The sequence below is a fragment of the Eumetopias jubatus genome, unplaced genomic scaffold (genome assembly GCF_037043125.1).
Source record: "Eumetopias jubatus isolate StellerSeaLion01/CBP00866 unplaced genomic scaffold, mEumJub1_p1.0 scaffold_3, whole genome shotgun sequence".
Classification (NCBI taxonomy): domain Eukaryota; kingdom Metazoa; phylum Chordata; class Mammalia; order Carnivora; family Otariidae; genus Eumetopias; species Eumetopias jubatus.
This window is the reverse complement of record NW_028274809.1, coordinates 185,420,247-185,441,502: the sequence shown is the minus strand read 5'-3', so window position 1 is coordinate 185,441,502 and position 21,256 is coordinate 185,420,247. Positions and strand designations below refer to the sequence as shown.

Here is a 21,256-nt window from a genome sequence, read left to right as displayed (position 1 = left end):
CAATAAAAAATCCAGCTACCACCATTTCTCAGCATTATACTAGAGGCTTTAGCCAATGTGGGAAAGCAAAGGAATAAAACATGCACATTTAGAATGCAAGAAAACGGGCACTATTTGCAGATGATAGCATTGTTTATGTAAGCCAGGGTCAGCAAACCTTTTCTGTAAAGGGCCAGCTAATAAGTATCTTCAGTCCACATACTATTTCTACAGAATATGTGTATTATATATATATATTTACAGCCAATTACAAAAATTCAAGATCCACTCTTAGCTTGTTGACCCTGCAAAAAACAGGCTATGGATTGGATTAAACATATAGGCCCTGGTTTGCTGACCCCTGGGACTGTGGATGATCTACAGTGGAATTACTGGAATTCATGAGTTTAGCAAAGTTGCCAAATATCAATATTTTATATAAAGTTCAGTGATGTTACAGCATGGGACCTGACCCTTAAATCTCTTCTTAGACTTGTAAGTGGATTTCTTTCACATTTCCAGAACAAAAGGATATAATGATCATATGCTTATTTCATTATGTTCTAAATGGATACAGGTCTGCCCTTTTAGAAAAGCCAGACTGATCATGATTCTAAAGACTTTGTCTTCAAACTTTTATAGGAAAATTTAAATATATTAAAAGTAGATGAATCGTACACTTTAAACGTGCAGTTTATTGTGCAGCAACTATAATTCAATAATGCTGGTTAAATAAGTAGATGAAAGAATCATGACCTAACCCCCCCCCACCCCCACCATGGATTTTCAATTCCTGGCAAATTTTGTTTTATCTGTACCTCCACCTACTTCTCCAATTCTGTATTAATTTGAAGGAAATAATAGATACCCTTTCTTCTGTAGATTTGGTTCATATATATGAGACACATAACCATAACTTTATCACCCTAAAAATATATTTTATGCAATATAAAATTTAAACTAAGTAATTTAGTATTATATACTTTGGAAAATCCAGGGTTCCAACTTCCATTTGCCTCCTAAATGCCATGACATTTATTTTTAGAGTTTGTCTGAATTGGGATCCAGATGGGGTCCACATTTGATTCACTGACTGGCTGGCATGTATCTGAAGTCTCTTTTGACCTGTGGCTTCTCCCTCCCTCTTGCTCTTCCCTCTGGCCATTTATCTGCTGAAGAATCTGAGTTGTCTGTCCCGTGGCATTTCTACCCGCTGCGTTATGCTGACGGCATCACCAGAGTTATCCTTCAAAATGTCCCTCCACCTTGTTCTTCCTGTAAATTGTACATTTTCATGACTCAGCTTTGGGACCACCCAGGCCAAGCCCAGCTTGGACCAAACTCCAGCCAAGTTATACTCATGAGTGAGAAGAAGTGATTGTTGTTAGAAGCCACCGAGTTTTGAGGTGGCTTGGTAGACAGATCAGTGAGGCATATAGGTTAGTACCTTTTAAAATCACACATAAGATGAAGATTATAAAAGATATTTCCGGCTGCTTTATATTCTACTCACATTTTGGATAGGACTTGGCATAGTCAGGTTCTAGAACTATCATGTCATGACTGGAAATGCAGGCAGTCCCGGACATCTGTAATTGATCCTGGAACTGTAATTATTATTGTTTGACCCTTGAGAGGACATGGCTTCAATACATTAGACACTTGCTTGTTGAGTTTTTGAAATCCTCTCATAAAAGCAGGGGTTCTAAGTGACACTAACATAAGACCTTTGCAGGAGGGGTGCAGCTAACCTGTTGCCACACAGTGCACAGCGTGGTAGACCGTCTCTGCCTCTCGCCTGGCCCGCCGCTCGCCGTGCACTCCGGCAAGGCCGCTCCTGCGGGTGAGACACCCTGGGGCCTTCACCGGAGAGCAGTACTTACACCTCCTGCTTCTTTGCTAGCTTCCTTTACAGTTAGGACCAATGCAGTTTTTTCCTCTTATTAACCATGTTCAGACTAATAAAGTTCAGAGCTTATTCTTACTTTCTTATTCCTTAAGGAAGTCTCTGTTCAAGAGTTTTTTTGAAGATTGGGGGAATGTCCCTCCTTTCCCTCTCTATGCATGCTTCTCTGACTTAGATCCTACAGAGAGACAAAAACATACCTTTTAATGCTAGGCCACTGAGAGCACAGAGAATGAAATGCTGCAGAGGAAGACTCAAGGTAATTCAGATTCAATAAATTTTGAGTTGGAACAGACACACTGAATATACCGCCTGAATTTTCTGGATGAGACCCATGGAGGTCTAGTGATGGGGCTCACCAGGGCCTGAGCCAGGACTAGAGAGCAGAGATTCGGGCTGGGACTCCAGCCGTTCGGTCCAGACATTTCACCGTCAGAGTGGGTAAGGAGGAGAGGGACCAAGTGGGAAGGCGGGGACCGGGCCGTGCTCTTCCAGGGCAAAGACAGGTCATCCAAGGGGGGGGGGTGAGAAATCCCACGATGGCAAAGCTCCTACTGATGACAACTGGGGAGCTGTCACTGGAAAGGGGCCAGAGACCTGTGCTGAGCACATGCTCTGTGCCATCTCTAATGTTTAAGAAGGACCTAGCTCTTTCAGTTGTCTTCAGTGGACGTGGTACAAATTGGCTGCCATTACCTCAAACAGGAAAACTGTCCCTGGCTTTTTTTTTTTTTTTAAAGATTTTAATTTATTTGAGAGAGCGAGCACGCGCATGAGAGAGAGAGAGAGAGCAGAGTCGGAGGGAGGGGCTGAGACAGAAGCAGGCTCCCCACCGAGCAGGGAGCCAGAGATGTGGGCCTCCATCCCAGGACCCCGGGATCATGACCTGAGCTGAGGGCAGACGCTTAGAAGACTGAGCCACCCAGGCGCCCCTGTCCCTGGCTTTTCTGAGTACTATTTTACAACCTACATTAACAGTAATGACTTTATTGAGGACACTTTCTTCTAGAGCTTATTCAGGTTCAGCTATCACCATGGAGGTGGTGTGATCAGGAAAGCAGAGGCTGACAAGACAGCCACCAAGTCAGGGCCTCTCACCATGGGTTCCACGGATGGAGCTGATCTTTCTAGAAATACAGTTCAAAGCAGATTTTGCCAGTCTGTGGATGTACCTGCAACTTCCACAGCAAACTAACTGATCTTCATTCTAAAATTTTACCATCTGTGGAAGACTTTTTTTTGAAAAAAAAAAAAAAACACCCAAACTTGCCTGAAAATATTCATGCTTTACTGAATGTACTATTAAAAGCTCCATTATTTCACTACCTCCTCCTGAAAACACATAGCTCACTTGTTTGCTTTTCAGTACCGAAGAGAGGGCCGGGGGCCGCCGACTCACGACATCACATATACGCAGGCTGCCACTAACTGGCCTGTGGGGAGGGCCCAGCTTCTCCCTGTGCCTGGAGCTCCGCATTGTTCTTGAAGTGTATCCAAAATCCACCAGGGGCTTTCTTCTTCTTCCACATTATAAAAGACAGCACAAAGACCAAAACCTGAGAAAGTAAGAAATCAGGGAACTCTGGATTGATGGTGTTTTTATATAAAAATGTCGTATTTGAAGGATTCTAGAATTAATTGTATCTTTACCTAACTCAGAAGATAGTCTTTCAAAATAAATGTACCACCAGAAAGTTTCTAACCTTAAATTTATATTAAAATTGGATGATAAATTCATGTGCTTAAAAAAAAGTGTGATGTCCATGAAAATGTAGTACCCATTGTGTCCGTGAAAAAGCACTTGTAAAGATTTTCTTTCTAAAGAGGAATGAGAAAACTGGCAAAAATTCTCAAAGGCAACTTTTTTCAGAAGTGTGGGAACTAACCAAAGGCCTGGAGCAAGCTGTGTGTTTTACTCAAGTAAGATGGCCAAATCTCAGTAAGAACAGAATACTCTGATGTTCCCAACTCTCCTGTTCCATCCCATCTCCAGCTTGACAAGTCACCTGGAAAACCAGCAGCCTGGGAATCACTGGAGGGAGCCCAACAGGAGTGGGAACTTCTCCCAAGCTTGTAGTGGTTGTTCCCCAGAAAACCGTCATGAAGGCCATCTTCATTTTACTAGACTCAGCTCTCTCTCAGGCTGAGGGGTCTTTTCCTGAGGGGATGTTTGTCTAGATGATTACAGGCAATTGCGTAATCTTGTGGCTGCCTGAGATGGTGAACAGTTGGGGCTAATCCAAAGGCTTAAAAGGAAAAGCTGGGAAATGAGATGTTCACAGGGGCTTTGAAACCTGGTATCCAGAAGGCCATGCACATCCTAGGGCTGCACACATCCTCATGAAGAACCTGAGAAGGACCCAAGCTTTCACCTCCGGCTGCCCCTGGGGCTCTATGCAAGCAGGCAGCACTCACTAGGAATGGCAAAACCTGCGTTATAAGACGGATTCTGTAAAATAATCAACCAGTCGGTCACCCTACCCTTTCTGTGCCTCTCAATTTCTCCACTGGATGAACATGTATACATGGGAACCTGTATGACTGAGGATGAAAGTACGTGTTTGTGAGAGAATATACATGTGGTTATTCGTGGATGGACTTTTACATTCTAGATGGCTCAGAAATCGTTTGCAAAATGTTTGCATGCATATCTGTATTTTTTCATAAAGGCTGTTTTTATCATATAAAGGAGTCAACTAACCCAGAAAACAGTTATGAGAGACTAGGTAAGATTAGCTGGGAGGTCTTTTATAACAGCAAATTCTAAAGGAACAGATTTGAAAACCACACACACACACACACACACACACACACACACGTCTGCTGTCAGTGAGTAGAGGCTTTTCAGTATTATCTATGTGTGTCTTTTTATTTTATGGAGGAAGGATGAGAGAAGCAAGTGTAGTAGCCAGAAAGATAAAAATAATAAAAAGCCAAAAACATACACAAAAGGTAATCACGTAAGAACTGGCAATATATTCAAATAACTGCAAGCCTATAGACATATAAATTACCTCATGTTGAATTTTTTGCCTACTGATTTAATATATTATTTCTGTACTAACTCCAAACCTTATTTATGAAAAATTAAGACCAACTTTAAGAAGCTTCAATATTCACTTTTATTATTTATAAAAAAAAATTAAGGTATCAGAATGCATATGGTATATACTGTGATCTTGGTTTTGCACATTTATTCACGTGTTTTACATTATTTCAACTTTAATGAACATACCATATGTGTATCTTTACAATACCTGATAAAGATCTAGCTGTCTGGCACTTATACATGTATTATTAGTTCATTCTGATGCTCTGCATGTCAAGAGGATGTTAAAAATGATTGATCTGAAATAACGCCAAGATGAAGATCTAGATTTAGTGAAGCAGTTACACTCCAGCAATTGCCACACATTTATCTGTGCCGGTTTTATTTTTTCCCCTTAATTGAGTGTGAACTTTTGCAAAAAAAAAAAAAAAAAAAAATCTGGAAATGAAGTTGTGTTACTTTTTAGTCCAATAAATAATTTTAGCTACGCTTAATGTAGCTTTTTAAGGCCTTCATACAATTGAAAAAATTAAAGTTGAGCATGTTAAAACCCTGTTCATTTATAAAATAAAAAATAGAATTTTACAGGTTTGCAGTTAAAAGTCACTGTTCAAAACTGATCATGCATGTAACAGCTGCAACCCAACTGAGAGTCCTTGCTGCTGGCAGTCAGGGCACAGCCCGCTGCCAGCAATGTGAGGCATTAAAAAAAACCATGATGTCAGAGGTCTAGATTTACATGTATTAAGCCACACGCCAGCAAATTCTCTGATAAATACACATCATTTTAATAATCAGTATCTGATAGCGGATGAAAACATGCATTAGACTAAAAATGCCACAAATCTGTTTTTATATCCATTCACTATAAAACTTTCTTTTTTAAAATGTAAAGTCTTGGTTCCTATTTTAGAATACACAATAATCAGGAGGATACATGATGGGGAGCCAGTTTTCAGTAAAAGACGCACAATGGGTCCATCCAAGTAACTTCATCAGCTACAACAAAACACAAAAACATATTATTAAAGAACAGATTTTTTTTAAGCTCAATATTCAGGGTAAATTCTGTAATAATAATGAAGGGTAGCAGACAGAACTTTCCTTCCCTCCAACCCACCCACCGACCACCCTTCCTACCAACTGATCTTCCTTGCCATCAACTAACCTACCCACTTTCCTGCCGACCAACCTCCACAGGCGACAACGACCATCCCCGGCCAAGCTCCCTTCCTTCCTGTCTCTCTACTAGCCTCTCTGTCCTCATTCCTACTTACTTGCCCCCTTCCTTCCTACCAAACCAGTTGCCTTTCTTTCTTAGCCCGACTGTAAGCCAAGCACTGTTCTAGACTTCGGGAAAACAGCACTGAATAAACTCACCTCCCACTTGCAGGAAAGTTGTGTTTTATTCAGGAGAACCAAAGAATAAATAAGCAAATCAATGAAGAGATGAATAAATGAGTACGTAATTAAGCTGTATATATCAAGTACACAATAAAAGTAAAACCTGATGAGATAACAGAGTGACTGGAAAATAAGATGGTCAGGAATGGGATCTCCGAGGGGGTGACATTTATGGGGAAGTTTGAAGAAGAAACCTACTCTGAGAATCTGGGGAAGAGCTCTCCATACAGCTGGACTAGTTAGGTCCCCGGGCGGGAAGGGGCGGGAAGGGGCGGGAAGGGGCGGGAAGGGGCGTGGTCGCTGTTGCAGTCAAAAGCAGAGGAGGCAAGTGTGAGGGAAGCAGAGCCAATCCGGGAAGTATTGGCAAGGGATGCGGCCGGGAAGGAAGGCAGGAACCAGATTACCCGGGGCCTTACAGGCCACAGGAAGGAGTCAGGATTTTATCCTAAATGTGATGGGGCTTCACCGGGAGGTGTCGAAAGCTATCTTTTCCAGCGGTGGTGTGGAGAAGAGACAGTACAGGAGCAGAGTGGAGGGGACACAAGTTACAAATCCCCTGATGTGAACATGCGGGCCAGTCACTGGCTTTACCGAAGCAGGAGCTCACAGATCAGAGTCGACGGGGATGAGAATCACACTGCACACAGTAACGGTCAGTTCCATAAAGAGTTCTCTTAACCTATTCAAAGATCTGAAGATGCTAATTTAAAATGTCTTACAATTTGGACTGACCAGTAAAGGTACACAGAAAAGGTCTAAGAGGGAAGATAACCTATAGTTTACTCTAATTATAAAAAATTTCCCCAGGAACTTAATGATTAGTTTTGTATCCAAAGAATACCTTAAACACAGAGACCAGACCTTGGCCACATTTGGCACGACCAAGCTGCCCACCCAACCTCATATGCCCTTTAGGCACAAACCACCGTGCGTGTCCAGAGACAAGACGAGGCTACGATGATTTCTGAGAAGCCCATTAATTTTTACACTTGACAATTAACTTGCACAGGAGTTTTAAAAATTTAATAATAAGAAAAGTTTAAAAAAGGTAGTGAGCTTACTGGCTGTCTCTCATGCTTTTATTTTATAGTTCACATTGCATGAACGAGAGCAGTAATCAGTCACGATAAGGTCAGTATCACTAAATCACTACCACAAGGCTTTTCGCCATCTGGTCACTATGCGATACTGAGGTGACACTTAACAGTGACAACTTAATACCACTTACTTGAATACAATTTTTCCAGTTTTCTTTTGTTGGTTTTTCTTCCACAAGTTTAGTTGCAAATTTAAGGCCTCTCCCATACAATTTATGTACTAATGCATGCTTGTATGCAAATGTTAAAACCTATAATGTAAAACAAGATAAGGCTTATCTATGAAATATTTACATTTTATGGCTTATAGCTTTAATAATGAAAAAATTAAGGCCTTAACAGAAGTGCAGCTTTTAAAATGAACATTTGACATCAAGCAAATTTCAAAGATGTCTTGAAAGAACAAAAGTTGAATATTCCACAAAACAACTTATTTGGGGGGAAAAAATTAAACTGTGATAAATCACTAGCTCTTGGAATCTACATCAAAACACCTCTTCATGCAAAGGGGAGCTAACATAAATGATCACAAAAATGCAAATAAGGATAGAAGTACAAAACTATAAAGAGTCATTATAAATTACCAAAACTGCAAAAGGGGATAAAGCAAAATAAATAAATAAATAAATAAATAAATAAACAAACAAACTATATTGTACAAACGTACTCTTACTTTCAATTAATTCCTTTTGTGTAAGTTTGTACCTTTAATTAGTGCATCTGTCAATTATACTTGTAAGCATTTATTCATATTTTTGGTCTCCACTTTTAGAACGTAGAGGATGACCTTAAAGAAAGGAATCCTATCACATTTATTTGTACTCTAGAGCCAAGCAAAGTGTAAACGGACAGGTAACACAATGCATGGCCCCTCGTACGGTGCTGGTACTATGGCAGACGGGATTGCTTCTGACAGTTTTGCTGCGCTGCGCGGTCCAGCATTTACCCCCCGGCCCTCATTCCTCTGTTTCACGCAGCAAGCCCAGCACTCGGCGAGCAGCAAACACGCGCCAGTCATGTGTTAGTAACGGCAGCAAATACTGCTCCGGTCAGTCCCTGTACTTAACCTTCATTCACCAGAAACTGTGTGAGGTGTCACTCTCCTCATTCATCAGGGAAGAAACTGAGACATCAGGATTCAGTAACTGGCCTAGGGTCATACACATAAAAATGGCAGAAGGGGGATTCGAACTCCAGGGTCTGATTCCAGATCCAAATTCTCACCCTCTGGTGCCACACTGACCCCTTCAGCTTCCTGACTCTAACTCCCTTCCTTCAGCATGAGCACGACTTTCCCACTGTGGTGGGAGAGCCTCAAGCATTTAGGAAACTTTTTCTCCTTTCTCAGAGGTCTTTACTACAAATTATCGTAGCTTATCTAGAAAAGAAGCATCTGTCCAGTAAAACAAGACCAATGGCTTGTGCTGGGTTAGGAGAATTCTACTGATTTCATTTACTTTATTTTTCTTTATCTTCAGAAGAAAGGAAGATTGACAGAAACTTGTAATTATATAATCCCTACTGTAAGAATTATAGTAGAGAGCTACGAGATTTAACATGTTTTTATAACCCAAATCCGAAAAGTTCGTCAATGTTACGTTTTCTTAACTGGGTCTTAAAACTGATGAGCTATAAATCCAGATGATAATTATTTAAAAGTCAAAGAGCTTTGAGAAAAATAACATCTAAGGTAAACAGAATGCCCACCCCCCTTCCATCCCTGACAAATCAGTACAGACACAGATATGGGAAGGCAGAAACACAGTTTCTAGATGTTCTTAATTGTAGCTTCATACCTAACTGGCTTAACCAAAAGGCACATTCTCAAACTGCTTTCCAAATTAGTTTGGCTAAAGAGCCCCCACTGTGCAGAGAGAGCAAATGATAGGAAAATGGTTCTAAAACAGGTAAGACAAAGGAGGCCTCACTAAACACAACGTCTTCTTCAGAGCCCAGCTTAGCCACACTCCATACATTTTCTTCCTCTTCTGGCCACGGAGCTGGGAAACAGTAAAGAGCAGGCAATGGGGCACAAGGGAGGTTTGTGAGGTAGCCCCCAAGAACTTGCCAGCGCAAGAAGCACAAAGATTACCTTATTGTCAAAAAGATCAGTCCATTTTGTAGTTTCCCAAAAAGTTTCCATCACAGAATCCAGAGTATTTTCTCTTTCCTCCTCTCTTCCTTCCGTATCATTTGAAACAGCCCCGTCTTGATCTTGTGCATGAAGAAGATGGTCGGCTAGGGCACATCCTTTTCTACAAAGGGCATCCACGAGGGTAGATTTCTGTTTGTCCATATCACTGTGCGTCAAATCAAAAGACAATGCGCAGATCAGTAAAATTCCTTAAAAAGTACAGACTTGTCTGAAACTAATAAGCTCATGCATTCTTTGCGTTAGATTTACAATGCAGAAATATTATTATACATCAAATAAGATTCCTCATTTTTAATAAACATCAAATAAGCCACTACATTATACATACAGATTAAATGAGTTAGGATAGCTGTATTTGGTTGAAACAGAATGCCATAAAGCAAAAGTGAAAGTCTGTTCAGCTCTAAATTCCGTCACCTAAGTAACTCTACATCAGAAGAGCATCTTTTAGGTATTTAGATTTCTTATAAATAGCAATCATCACACATTTAGGTACCAAAGTACAGAAGTTCTTTCAGCGCTGAACTTAACTTTCATTTATAAATAGAGCACACACTGTAAAATGCTTCCTCTATGCCAGCAAACTGCTTTAGCACTTTCACATATTAACTCACTTACAGTCAAAACAATTCTATGAGTAAGATACTATTAATTATCCCCATTTTGCAAAGGAGGAAATTGAGGCACACGGAGATCTGTTCAAGGTCCAAAAGTTAGGAAGTAGCAGATCCAGGACTTGAAGCTACTTAAGAGTCTGCTTCTAGAATCCCTGCTCTTAATCACTACCGTAAAATTGCCTTGCTGTAGGCCAGGCACCTGGGTTGTTCTGATGTGTTCCAAGTGCCCAGACAATGCCTGGCACAGGACAGAAACTCAATAAATCATTGCTGAATGAAATACAGTAATGACCTACACTCCAGGGGACAGCGGTAGTCTTTAGGATACTTGCTTATCTGAGGCATTTTGTCCAACTCATGTCCCACGTGTGTGAAGAAAATGAGGATTAAAAGTGCTGAGAAGGTGCCCACAGGGCACTCAGACATGGAAACAGACTGTCTAACAGTAAGAATGATTCTGAGGGACTCAGGAGTGGAATGTGCAGCATATGAAATCTGCTGGCGCTACAAAAATCAACAATTAGTACAAAAGATAATGAAAATGAGAAAACAACTTGTTACAACCCAACAAAGTTACCCATCTTAATATGTTTGCAACAGATAAAATTAGGGAAAAAAAGATGCCTAGGACTTTCAGCAAAGAGTTTCGAAGCTTAAAAGAACTAACTTTCACTCTTTTTGGGGAAACGTGTCAGGGAACTGCTTGGTTACTTTGGACTCAGGAACAAAAGGACTTCTGAACTGAAGGACATGTACAGAGCTTCTCATTTACTGAGCGCCCCCCCCATCCCACCTTTTCGATGCCAGTCACCTTCTGAAATGTCTTACACCGGTATTTCATTTATGCTTTACAGCAACCCCAGGAGTTGGACACAATTATTGTCCCCATTTTGTGAAGAAGGGGGCCTTGGAACAGAACTGGATTGGCAAGGTGGGTCTGATCATCCATGGCAGTGCTGATTGGTCCTGGCTGCCCAGAGAAGGGCTGGAAGGACACAGAACTTAGGGGGTGACACAGGTGTGCTGTACGTGCCAGTCCTCGATTAAACTACCTGCCAGACCCAACAACCCAATAACTCCACATATTTGGAATATTCCTTCCCTACCCTCATCTAACTCAGAACGAATCAGCTCAGATCAAATACTTGATCCACAAGGCTTTCTCCACTCCATTTCAAATGAAATCAGCTCTCCTCCCTACAGGCTTTCACAATTTAAAATATTTACCATAACTCTTAATCACATCCGAGCTAGTACCTTCACCTTCTGCATCAGAGGACTAGTAAGATTGAAAACACAGCTAGTCTTGGTCTGTGACTCACTTTAACCTGGAATTAAGAGTTTCCTCTGTGGACAGGAAGACCTAGGAAAGACAGGCCAAAATAGCAGCAGGGCTAAATGGACCTTCATAATAACTGAAGTTTCAAACATTACTTCCTAGACACGTGAGTCTGAAGAGAGGACACCACTTTCACAAACTAAGAAATAACAGATGCTAGAAGGGATGGGGGCAGCTATTAGCAGAGGCCACAGTGAGGTCAAGGCAGCCTCAGAGGGGCCACGGTTTCCCACAATGAGTTTCCCACGGGCGATCCAGCCCAGACTTCTCCTCCGGCAACAGGGTTAACATGGAATGGAATTCAGGAAGTAAGTGCGGTGTAGACTATTCCAGCCAGAACCCAGGGGCCCCAGAGGGGACAGGAGACATCCAGATATATGACTGTTGGCTGAGGCGTAGACCCTGAAGACCCGGAGAAAGGGGCTTGTCAGCGGAGGGCAGCTACGAAGGAGATGGGAGGGGAGGACTCAGGCCGGGACACAAAGGTCGGCCTCGGAGAGGGGTCCCCGCCCCCCCGACACAGAAAGGAAGCAGGAAGATGGGCAAGGCGGACGCATTTCTATGAGAAAGAAATGAGGCGTATGAATCTTCTCAAGATGGGCAGGAATGCAAGGGGCTGCTTATCAAGAAATGAAAGACCCAGCCTGGAGAGCCCCGGCGTGAATCCGGCTCTCCCGGCTCCAGCACTGGCACCCTAGGCCGGCCGTGCATGCTCCGAGCCTGCTTGCTCTTCGGCAGATACGGGGTAAAAACGCCCCTACTTGGTATGTTATCTAGAAGATGAAGTTTAAATGAGATAATGTATTCAAAATATCTCAAATAATTCCTTGTACATAACTGGCACTTCACAAATGGCCAATGACAAAACAGCCATGTCTGAGATTTTTCCTTTAGAAGGTGGGGAAGGGTGCAGATCATGCCAACAACCTAATTTGAATAATTTTTATTCTGCTTGAAAACTACCACTTGTAGACTTATAAAAGCTGTAGTATTAGTACAAACAACATAATACCCAGAGTTCTAGCAGTTTAGAATCAAGAACTTCAGAGAGAAAGTAGTAACGTGACTGAAGCTGAGGGAGTCACCGTAACAGCTCTAGGAGGAGGCGATATTTCTACCCTCACAGGTAATGACCTCCGGGTGAAAATAAACCAAAGTGAGGGAGGGAAAGCTGATATCGGAAGAGCTCCCACAAAATGGTCCTGAGAATTCAAGGAAGGCGGAGGCTCCGGAGGCTGAGGGACGATCACACTACGTGCGGGAGCCACACACTCAGGCACCACCACCGGGCGACACCTGCTTCACGTGTTGCACTGGGTTTCTTAAAGCTAAATCATAAACCCCCTTCCCTTCACCCCATGTGATACTGTTATACCAGTTCCTAATTCAAGTTGCTAGGTGACAGTTTCAACCTGACTTTATTTGTGTTACCAGGCATTACAAACCAAATCTGGGCTTTTCATGCTATTGGTCAATGAACACTTAGAAATTAATCTTTTTTGCCTTCTCCGTATGTCCAGTCCCCACAAATCCCCAAGTGGCGCGACTGTTTGATCACAGCTACTCAAGTCTCTCCACCACAACAGCACCTAACGGCAGAGAAAGCAAACCCCTTTTCTTTTGCTTAATCTCAAACGACTGAAGAAAATTATTATGAAATATCTAAGGGCGGAATATCTACATACTGATTAACTCTAGGGACATAACAAATATCAGAAAAGAAGAATATTCTCATTAATTTTAAAAAGTAACTAAGAAATGAGATGCAAGAAAGATTATTTACTGGTTAGGTACTTTTTTATAGTAGCTGCATCGGGCCTGGGGTCAGTCTTCATTGCCATATAAACTGCTAGGGCCGTTTGATCTATATGAGAAATAACAGCATCTGCAGCTTCAACAATTTCATTAAGTCTTTTCATCCGTTCCTAGGGAGGAAAAAAAGGAAGAAGTAAGAAATGGATGTATCAGTGAGTACACCAAAGTACCTTCACTTCTGTCCTCCTAACCGCGAGACTCACAACTCCAGAGCGAGGGGGCTGGGCAGTCGACTCGGAGCCCAGGGGGCTCTGTGCCGCCCGTACTGTGACTGCCATGATGTCAGCATCGTGGACCTGAGCTCAGATGGGGAATACCCAAGACACATTCCTCACTGACGTTAGATGGTGAGGGTAAGCAAGATAAAGGGTTCACAGAAATGTAGTGTTTTCTACCAAGGGAACTCCTTTTCTGGGCATCTTAGAAACACGACTGGCTAGGTTACTCCAGTCGCACACCACATGAAAACAGAAAGGAAAAAAGCACCTGCTGATGAACATTCTTCCTAGTTTATTATTAAAACCACAAAGATGAGAGGAAACAAGAATAGACCCAACAGAGTCTAACTACAATCACCATGGTGCTCGTGGTGCTCTTCGTAATTTGCTCCTCTCGTGAGTCTTAGAGGTCTCCTTTCAACACCTTCAAGTTCACTCTGAACCCCTGATAATTTTTAATTGTTTATGGCTAGCACTTTCCTACTGGCCAACATTATCAACGAGAACTGTTAAGACAGTTTGGAACTATGGCCAATTCTTAAAAATTAGCATCAGTAACAAAGTTAATGCGAAGTAGGAGTTCTTTGTTTGCTGCAGGTATTTAGATCTGCAGCAGGCCAGGACCCCTGCCCTGGAGGTGAATGTCAGAAAAGCAACCCTCAGGATATCTTTCCTACTAGTCCTCCCACTGACCAAAAATATGAGCAGGAATTCTAAGCTGAACTCATAGTAATGGCGAAGTCCTGTAATTACCTTAATGAAAATAGTTAATATCTGAGAAACAAACTGAGGGTTCTACAGGGGAAGGGGTGGGGGATGGGTTAGCCGGGGGATGGGTATTAAAAAGAGGGCACGTATTGAATGGAGCAAACAATGAATCATGGAACACTACATCAAAAACTAATGATGTAATGTATGCTGATTAACATAATAAAATTTAAAAAAGTTAATAGAACATTCAATTTGTAGAAACATGTTTGCATTTGGCAAGAACACAAGACAAATACGAGGCTGCATTTTTATTCAACGTATAAACAATCTAATGTTACAAACAAAATGAAATACTCATATTAAGAATGAACATGTCCGACCTTTTCAGCATCCAACTGATGAAGTCTTGCAACATACAGAGGAAGATAATTAGGATATGTTTCTTTCAATTCATTATAAATGTCACTGGAATCCAGCCTACGTATATAAGAAAGAGAGAAACATTATATTTTGCTTCTTTTAGAAAGAAAACAATTTCTGTCTTCCTTATTATTTAACACTGCTTTGAAGTTCCAGTCCATAACATAAGCCATCAATCTGAAACAAAAGTATCATTACTGAGAAGGATTATCATTATTTGCAGGTAGTATAAATATGCTTAACCTAGAAAAACCAACTGTAAGAATCAAGTTTTCATACATGCTAGGTATAGATGTATAAAGAGGAGGAAAAAACATTCATATAGCAAGAAAGATGAGAAGATCTAGAAATGTCCAAAATGTATAAGAAAAATGTAAACTTTTCTGAAAAATCTGAAGTCTTAGATGAATGAAGAGACGTTCTGCGTTCTTGAATGGGGAAGCTGAAATAAAGCTGACTAAATGGGTGAGGGGGAGCAGAAGTCCGGGGTCTTCCTGGCTTGCCTTGCCTGCCCTGAAACCACCACTCCCTGGGCTGGGCTGGGGGGGCCCCAGTGTTCTCAGCAGCACCACACCTAAGGCAGGCCCTCTGCTTCCCCCCCCCCCCCCCCCCCCCCCCCGGGCACTGGCTCATCACTCCACCTCAGCGCTTCTCCCAGGAGGAGAGTCCCCTGTCTGAGAGCCTGTATTCCTGGCTGCAAGTGGCCTGGATTCGAGGAACCGTGTCCCTGAGCTGGCGGTGTGGAAGCAGGGAGTGGCCTGGGCTCAAGTACCACAGATTCTCACTTTTCTTCCCAAACTATAGATGTTCTTGAATAGATCTTTCTTCATCCTTTGCTGTATGCCCTTACGATCATCTCCAGAGGTTTTAAAAGGCTGATTTTTTAAAAAAGGATTTTCACCAGTTTCCAGGGGGATTGGGTTCCTGGGACTCCTCACGCTTCTGTGCCGGAAGTCAATCTCTGCCATTTCGCTTTTGGAGATTTACAATGTATTTTCAACTGTTTACAACATCTTACAATCAGGCAGAGACTGACTTACAGACTTTGACTTCTGGTGGAGACGCAGTCTAGTTTCAAGTGGAAAGGTTAAGTCTGAATGCAGACGGACCCTGTCACTGTTCAGTCCCTGGGAATTATTTTCACGACATGATGACGTCTGTTCTCTAGAAGAGCTGAGGACCGTGAGGACGCGCACGTGCAGCTAATGAGGACTCCCAGAGGAGAGCAGTGGTCAGAGAAATACTGCATGACACAAAGGGGAAAAGCAATCCATCTGACTAGAGAGAATAAACTTCTACTATGTAAAAAGTAAGCTAAAAGTAAAAAAATAAGCGGGGGGAAAAGTGTGTACAAGTACAGCAAAGCGTTAATATCTTTTATGTGAAAAAGTTAAAAGAAAACTCTGCTGTCCCAACAGAAAACCAGTACAGAACATGCTCCACTGACGGCACCACATGAAGAATGCAATGACAGCGCTCAAACCCTCAAATTTCATAACTTAAGAAATGCAATTTAAGACCACCAAATGCAAATTAAGGCCTTTTCTTTTCTCGCCCTCTAGCAGCAAAGCTTTGTTTTCAGTTCCATGGCGTAACAGGCTCGGCCATCCGCCACTGAAGGGAGTAGGAACTGTGACATTCCCTCTAGAAGGCAATCTGGCAGAACATCTCAAGGTGATTTTTTTACGTGTTAATAATACAGATTCAATAATTATACTTTTAAGATGTGATCCGATGGATATTTAAAGAAACTACATGTATAAAAACGTCCATCGCGGCACCATGGAGAAAAGCTAGAAATGTGGATGCCAAAGAGAGTATTTAAGTGGCTTGTACTGCGTCAACAAGACCGCATACCACATAGTCATTAAAATGGTATTTTAAAGGACTATTAAATGACCTAAGAAACGCCCAAAATCAAACAGTAACTAGAAAACTAGGACACACCACCATTCACACTGCGACCTGCACAACTACAGAGAAAATAACAGGACGATCCCCTCCGGAGGGCAGGCAAAAAAGTGATTTTTATTGTTTTAATGCTTTTCAGTAAAATTCTCTTCCAAGAGCAAATCAGAGTTAAGCGGTTAAAATAAAAGCCCCTGTAACCTTACCACCCACTGTTAAACTTACTTTGTCATCCACTGAATTTTAAGATCTCGTAATGCTTCAGTGAACTCTTCTTTTAAATCTTTCTCTTTTTCTGAATCTTTTTCTTTATCTTTGCTGCCATTCTTAGTCTTTGTTGGCGGAGGTATTAGGTAGTAATGAACAGGGATCACATCCTATGAATGTGGAGAGAGTCTCAGATTAACATGCTTAATTTTACACATTTTAAAATCATCTTCAGTACCTGAGTATCTCAGGAACACGGGCTGCCCTGAGTTGTACTACAACATATTCCAGATCCTAAGGGCCACAAAACATAAAAAAATCCCAATCTGTGATCAAAGGAATCTTCTCCCAAACTTTAAAGTACTGATGCTTCTGAATCTCCTTTAAAATAAAGATGTAAGGGGCACCTGGCTGGCTCAGTCGGTGGAGCACGCAACTCTTGATCTTGGGGTTGTGAGTTTGAGCCCCACATTGGGTGTAGAGATTACTTAAAAATGAAATCTTGAAAAAATAAAATAGAGGAGGTAAGGACAAACTTCCCTCCATTTGAGGGTATTTGGTATTCTTAGTTTAACTTGATACTGGATTACTGAAAATGCTAATTGCCAAAGTCTACTGAGCTTTCACATCTTCTACTTGAAAAGGGAAGGAAGTAACTTAGAATTTTTAAAAAGATCCTCTTTTCTATGTAAATTTAAAGAGAAATCTCTTCATTCAATCAAGAGGACTTATTGAGGCCCTGTGACGTGCTAGGTAATGCTCTAAGAGGTGGAGGGCAAAGCAGACAAGGCCCTCTCTTGCCCCCTGGGAACATAGCCTAGTGGAGGAAGACACACAATATATAGGTAGTGAATCGTTGCAGAAGACACCACATGATATGGAAAAAATGAAACAGAATGTAGGGACAGAGCAGCTGCCCAGTGAGGTGGGGAACAATGCGGGCAAATGGTGCTGTGAAGCCACTCTGAACAGGGAATATCCCATCTAAGTGAACGAACCTCCGTGGGCCTAATTAACCAAACTGAAGAGAGGAAGAAGTGTCTGGAGACAGAAGACGGGCACATGCAAAGCCCGGAACGTGTGCACGGGGCAAGCGCAGCTGGAGGCACTGGGCATGTGGGCAGCAACCACAGGGACGGGGCTGATAGAAGATAGGACCAAAATACAGACTGTACTCTAAATGCAACCGGAAGCCTACCAGGAGAGTTGTAGGCCAGGCAGTGAACATGATTCAAGATTTCTGCTTTTTGTTTCGTAACTCTGGATCCTATATGGATGAAAAATGTTAGTTTGCTTTTAATAACTCTTCCTACTATTTGGAGAATGGATGATAGAGGGCAGAAGTCGAGAAGGAAGAAGACAAGTTAGGAAGCGAGCCTAGACTCCCAGCACTGCTCTGATCTTTAGATCTGAAGAACAGTCTGTACAAGAGGAGGAAGTGGACGGATTTAGAAATCGTGAAGGCAGAACTGACAGTGCTTGCTGATGGTGTTTAAAACGAGGGGCCAAATAAAACTGGGCAGGACTGGGGGAGGGGAAGAGGAAGCCCAGGCCTTGATCAAAGCATTCTGCGGTCTCAAAGATGCCCAGCAGTGAAGGAGACAGACGCCAGAGGGGCTCCGCGGACGAGCCAGTGGAAAGAAACAGGAGTGGTTAACCAGTGACAGTCATGGAGGTGATGCCAGGGAGAGGAGGGCGCAGTTGCAGAACTGGGCAGCGGTGGCTGGTCCCCACGACAAGAGACGCAGTCTCCGTGCAGAGCGGGGATGAGGGCTGACTGAGAAAGAGATGCAGAGAGAACAGGAAGTAAAGAAGCACAGATAGTTCCTTTGAGAAGTTCTGCTTTGAAAAGAGCAGAGAAATGTGTAATTATATCTGTTTCCATCTATTCTGTTAAAGCACATAAGTCTCCACTTGCAAAAACTAACGCAGTATCTGGGAAATGAAATCCCCTATCAGACTCGCTAGATCTGGTTCTGGCACAAGAACCAGGAGTCCTTAATTGAATCGCGAAGTCAATTTCACCAATTCTAGCGCTAAGTTTACATTACAAATGCTAAATTAAAACCTTTTTTGTCTTAATCAACAAAATTTCTAAAATTGGGAAAAAAATATGTTACCAAGACTTTTACTCTCCTAATCACAGTAATTTCAGAAAAAATCTTTACACAGGTTGAGACAAGAAAATAGTATTGTAAGCCCCCACCTTCTCCTAAATAGGATTTTTAGGCGTAAATACAACATACATATGCACATGTTAACAATTTTCACAACTAAATTTTATATTGGGGTAAAATTATAAGAGTAAATATAAGGAACTACTGTTGCAGTAGTTCTAATAGCATTCCAACATAAAACAGTACCTACTACTTCAATATGACTCCTTATTAACACACATAAAACCACTCATGTGACATAACCACACAAATCCACTTTCAGCCATGTCAGTGCCATGCTCTGTCTGAGGCCAGGAGCTAGCGCCTGCAAGCCAAGGTCGCATGTGCAGTGTGGGACGGGGCAGAAGAAGCAGGGTTCTACTTGGGCAAGCTCCTCAGGACCCTGCTACCCATCTTTCTTCCCTCCTCTTGAGTTCACTTTCCTAGGTGCTGGGGCGAAAAGTGTCTGCAAAATTGGGAGTTGCTAATTAAACACCAAGCTCTTATGGGAACAGATCATTTCCATATCATCTGTACAGCACAGATAATATACTGAAGAACTCGAGGGGCAGAGACAGCTCCCAAAATTTACCCTCCGTTCACGCAGTCCTGTACTTCCACTGCACTAGAACAGGGACGACACTTGTCCGGAGGAGGAAACTCGGCAGTCCATGCTGATTCTAACCTAACCTGAGCCTCCCTTAGTCCCCCCTCCTCCTTGACTGATTAGGGAGAGGGGCAACTTTCAGGATGGGAAGGAAGTCTCTATTGTGAGGCAATTCCTCCTCTGAAGCTCAAAGGTAAGGCATCTGCTATTATGTTTTAGTACAGAAGAGAGAAAACAGAACTGAATTTAAAATGAGCAATCCATTAAACTTAATTTATGATTAACAATAAACTCTAAGAAAGATCTATAAATAGAAAGAAACCCTGTACCATGGCAACCATAAGTTATCACTAAAAACTAAAAGCACAAGAGACAGGGAGAGTTTGTGATGAATGACCTTGTTGTGGGGGGGGGGGGAATCAAGGTTTTGTGATCTGCATTTTGTATATTAAATATATCAAATTAGCAATTTTAAGTGTTACTATAATCCTAATAAAATATTAATATTTCAGGACAGTAATTTTTTATTATTAAAAATTACAAACATGGTAGTTTTAATTCCTAATCAAAAGAAAAATGGAGTTATTTTTTGTTTTATCATGTTCACCTGTTCTTTTTGTCAGTATTTTTTCAACTCGCTTCTTGAGGACTTATTGTAGGGTCAATTTAATAGAAATCATTTTGTACCATTAAGTCTTGAGAAACTTTGATTACGATTTAAAAAGATAGTCAAGAGCAATCTTCAGAGCAGAAATGCTGAAGTTCTTTATAGTAGATACTTAAGAGTAAGTTTTCTAAAAAAACATATTATTTCTGCTATTCACCGAGTATTTTGACAGTGTTTGGACAATATCCTTGAAAGTCAAAGCTACCTGCAAAACTCATAATTATTCTTTGGATAACATAATGTACCGCCATTTAAATTTTGGTTCAAAAATTACAATTTCCTTAGTTCTTAAGTTATTAACAACTAAATTCAGAACTTTAATACCTTTACACAAACTAGTTATTTTAAAGATTAAAATCATACTGGAATGCTATTTATCATGTTAAAAGTAACTATATTCCTTCATATGACAATGAACTTAAAAAAGGTAACCTGCATTTGCCAACTCAAAAGTCACTGAGACCCAAAGGACAAATCCATTGAGGATTATGCACCAAAAGCTAGTTGGTATTTTGTTCTGACAATAAATTAATATATAGATCTTTTTGGTAATGAGATTATAAGGCAGGGAGAACTGGGAAGAGGTAACTGTAGCTGCCCAAGTTCTTTATATATAAAGCTTTCCTAACCATCAAGTAATAGTAACTTTCCTATTCACTTAATAGTTTCCTATCTTATACAATCTGATCCAAACAAAATCCACGAAAACTCCAAAAAGGTCAACCAAAATATACAATAGGAAGAAAAAACCCCAGCTATGCTTTTGTGATAAGCACCTTCTATTTTTAATGGGCTCCTAGAAGACCTTTTCCTCATTTTCTAAAGCAGTGGCTTTCATGCTATTTTCAGAATGACCCAAAGATAAACAATCTATAAATAAAGAGAAATTTGTTTTATGAGTCTGATGAATGACATTTCCTACTTTATTCTGTTTTCACGTTAAAGCTGGTTATATTTCGGGCGCCTGAGTGGCTCAGTCAGTTAAGCATCTGCCTTCGGCT

General features: G+C 41.4%; 1 protein-coding gene across 3 annotated transcripts in view; it reads right to left on the bottom strand.

Moving 5' to 3' along the window:
- Positions 1-4,983: 4,983 nt before the first annotated feature.
- TPP2 (tripeptidyl peptidase 2) overlaps positions 4,984-21,256 on the bottom strand; it is a 69,382-nt gene continuing 53,109 nt past the window's right edge. For 2 of the 3 annotated variants that reach the window (XM_028112007.2, XM_028112008.2), the window contains 6 exons: positions 16,844-16,995; positions 14,671-14,767; positions 13,341-13,471; positions 9,528-9,735; positions 7,567-7,686; positions 4,984-5,933 (listed from right to left, as the gene is read on the bottom strand). In XM_028112007.2, coding sequence (XP_027967808.1) covers positions 5,844-5,933; positions 7,567-7,686; positions 9,528-9,735; positions 13,341-13,471; positions 14,671-14,767; positions 16,844-16,995 — 798 coding nt within the window. In that variant the 3' untranslated portion in view covers positions 4,984-5,843. Of the gene's footprint in view, positions 5,934-7,566; positions 7,687-9,527; positions 9,736-13,329; positions 13,472-14,670; positions 14,768-16,843; positions 16,996-21,256 lie in introns of those variants that run through there. The other variant, XM_088021891.1, reaches the window with a different exon arrangement.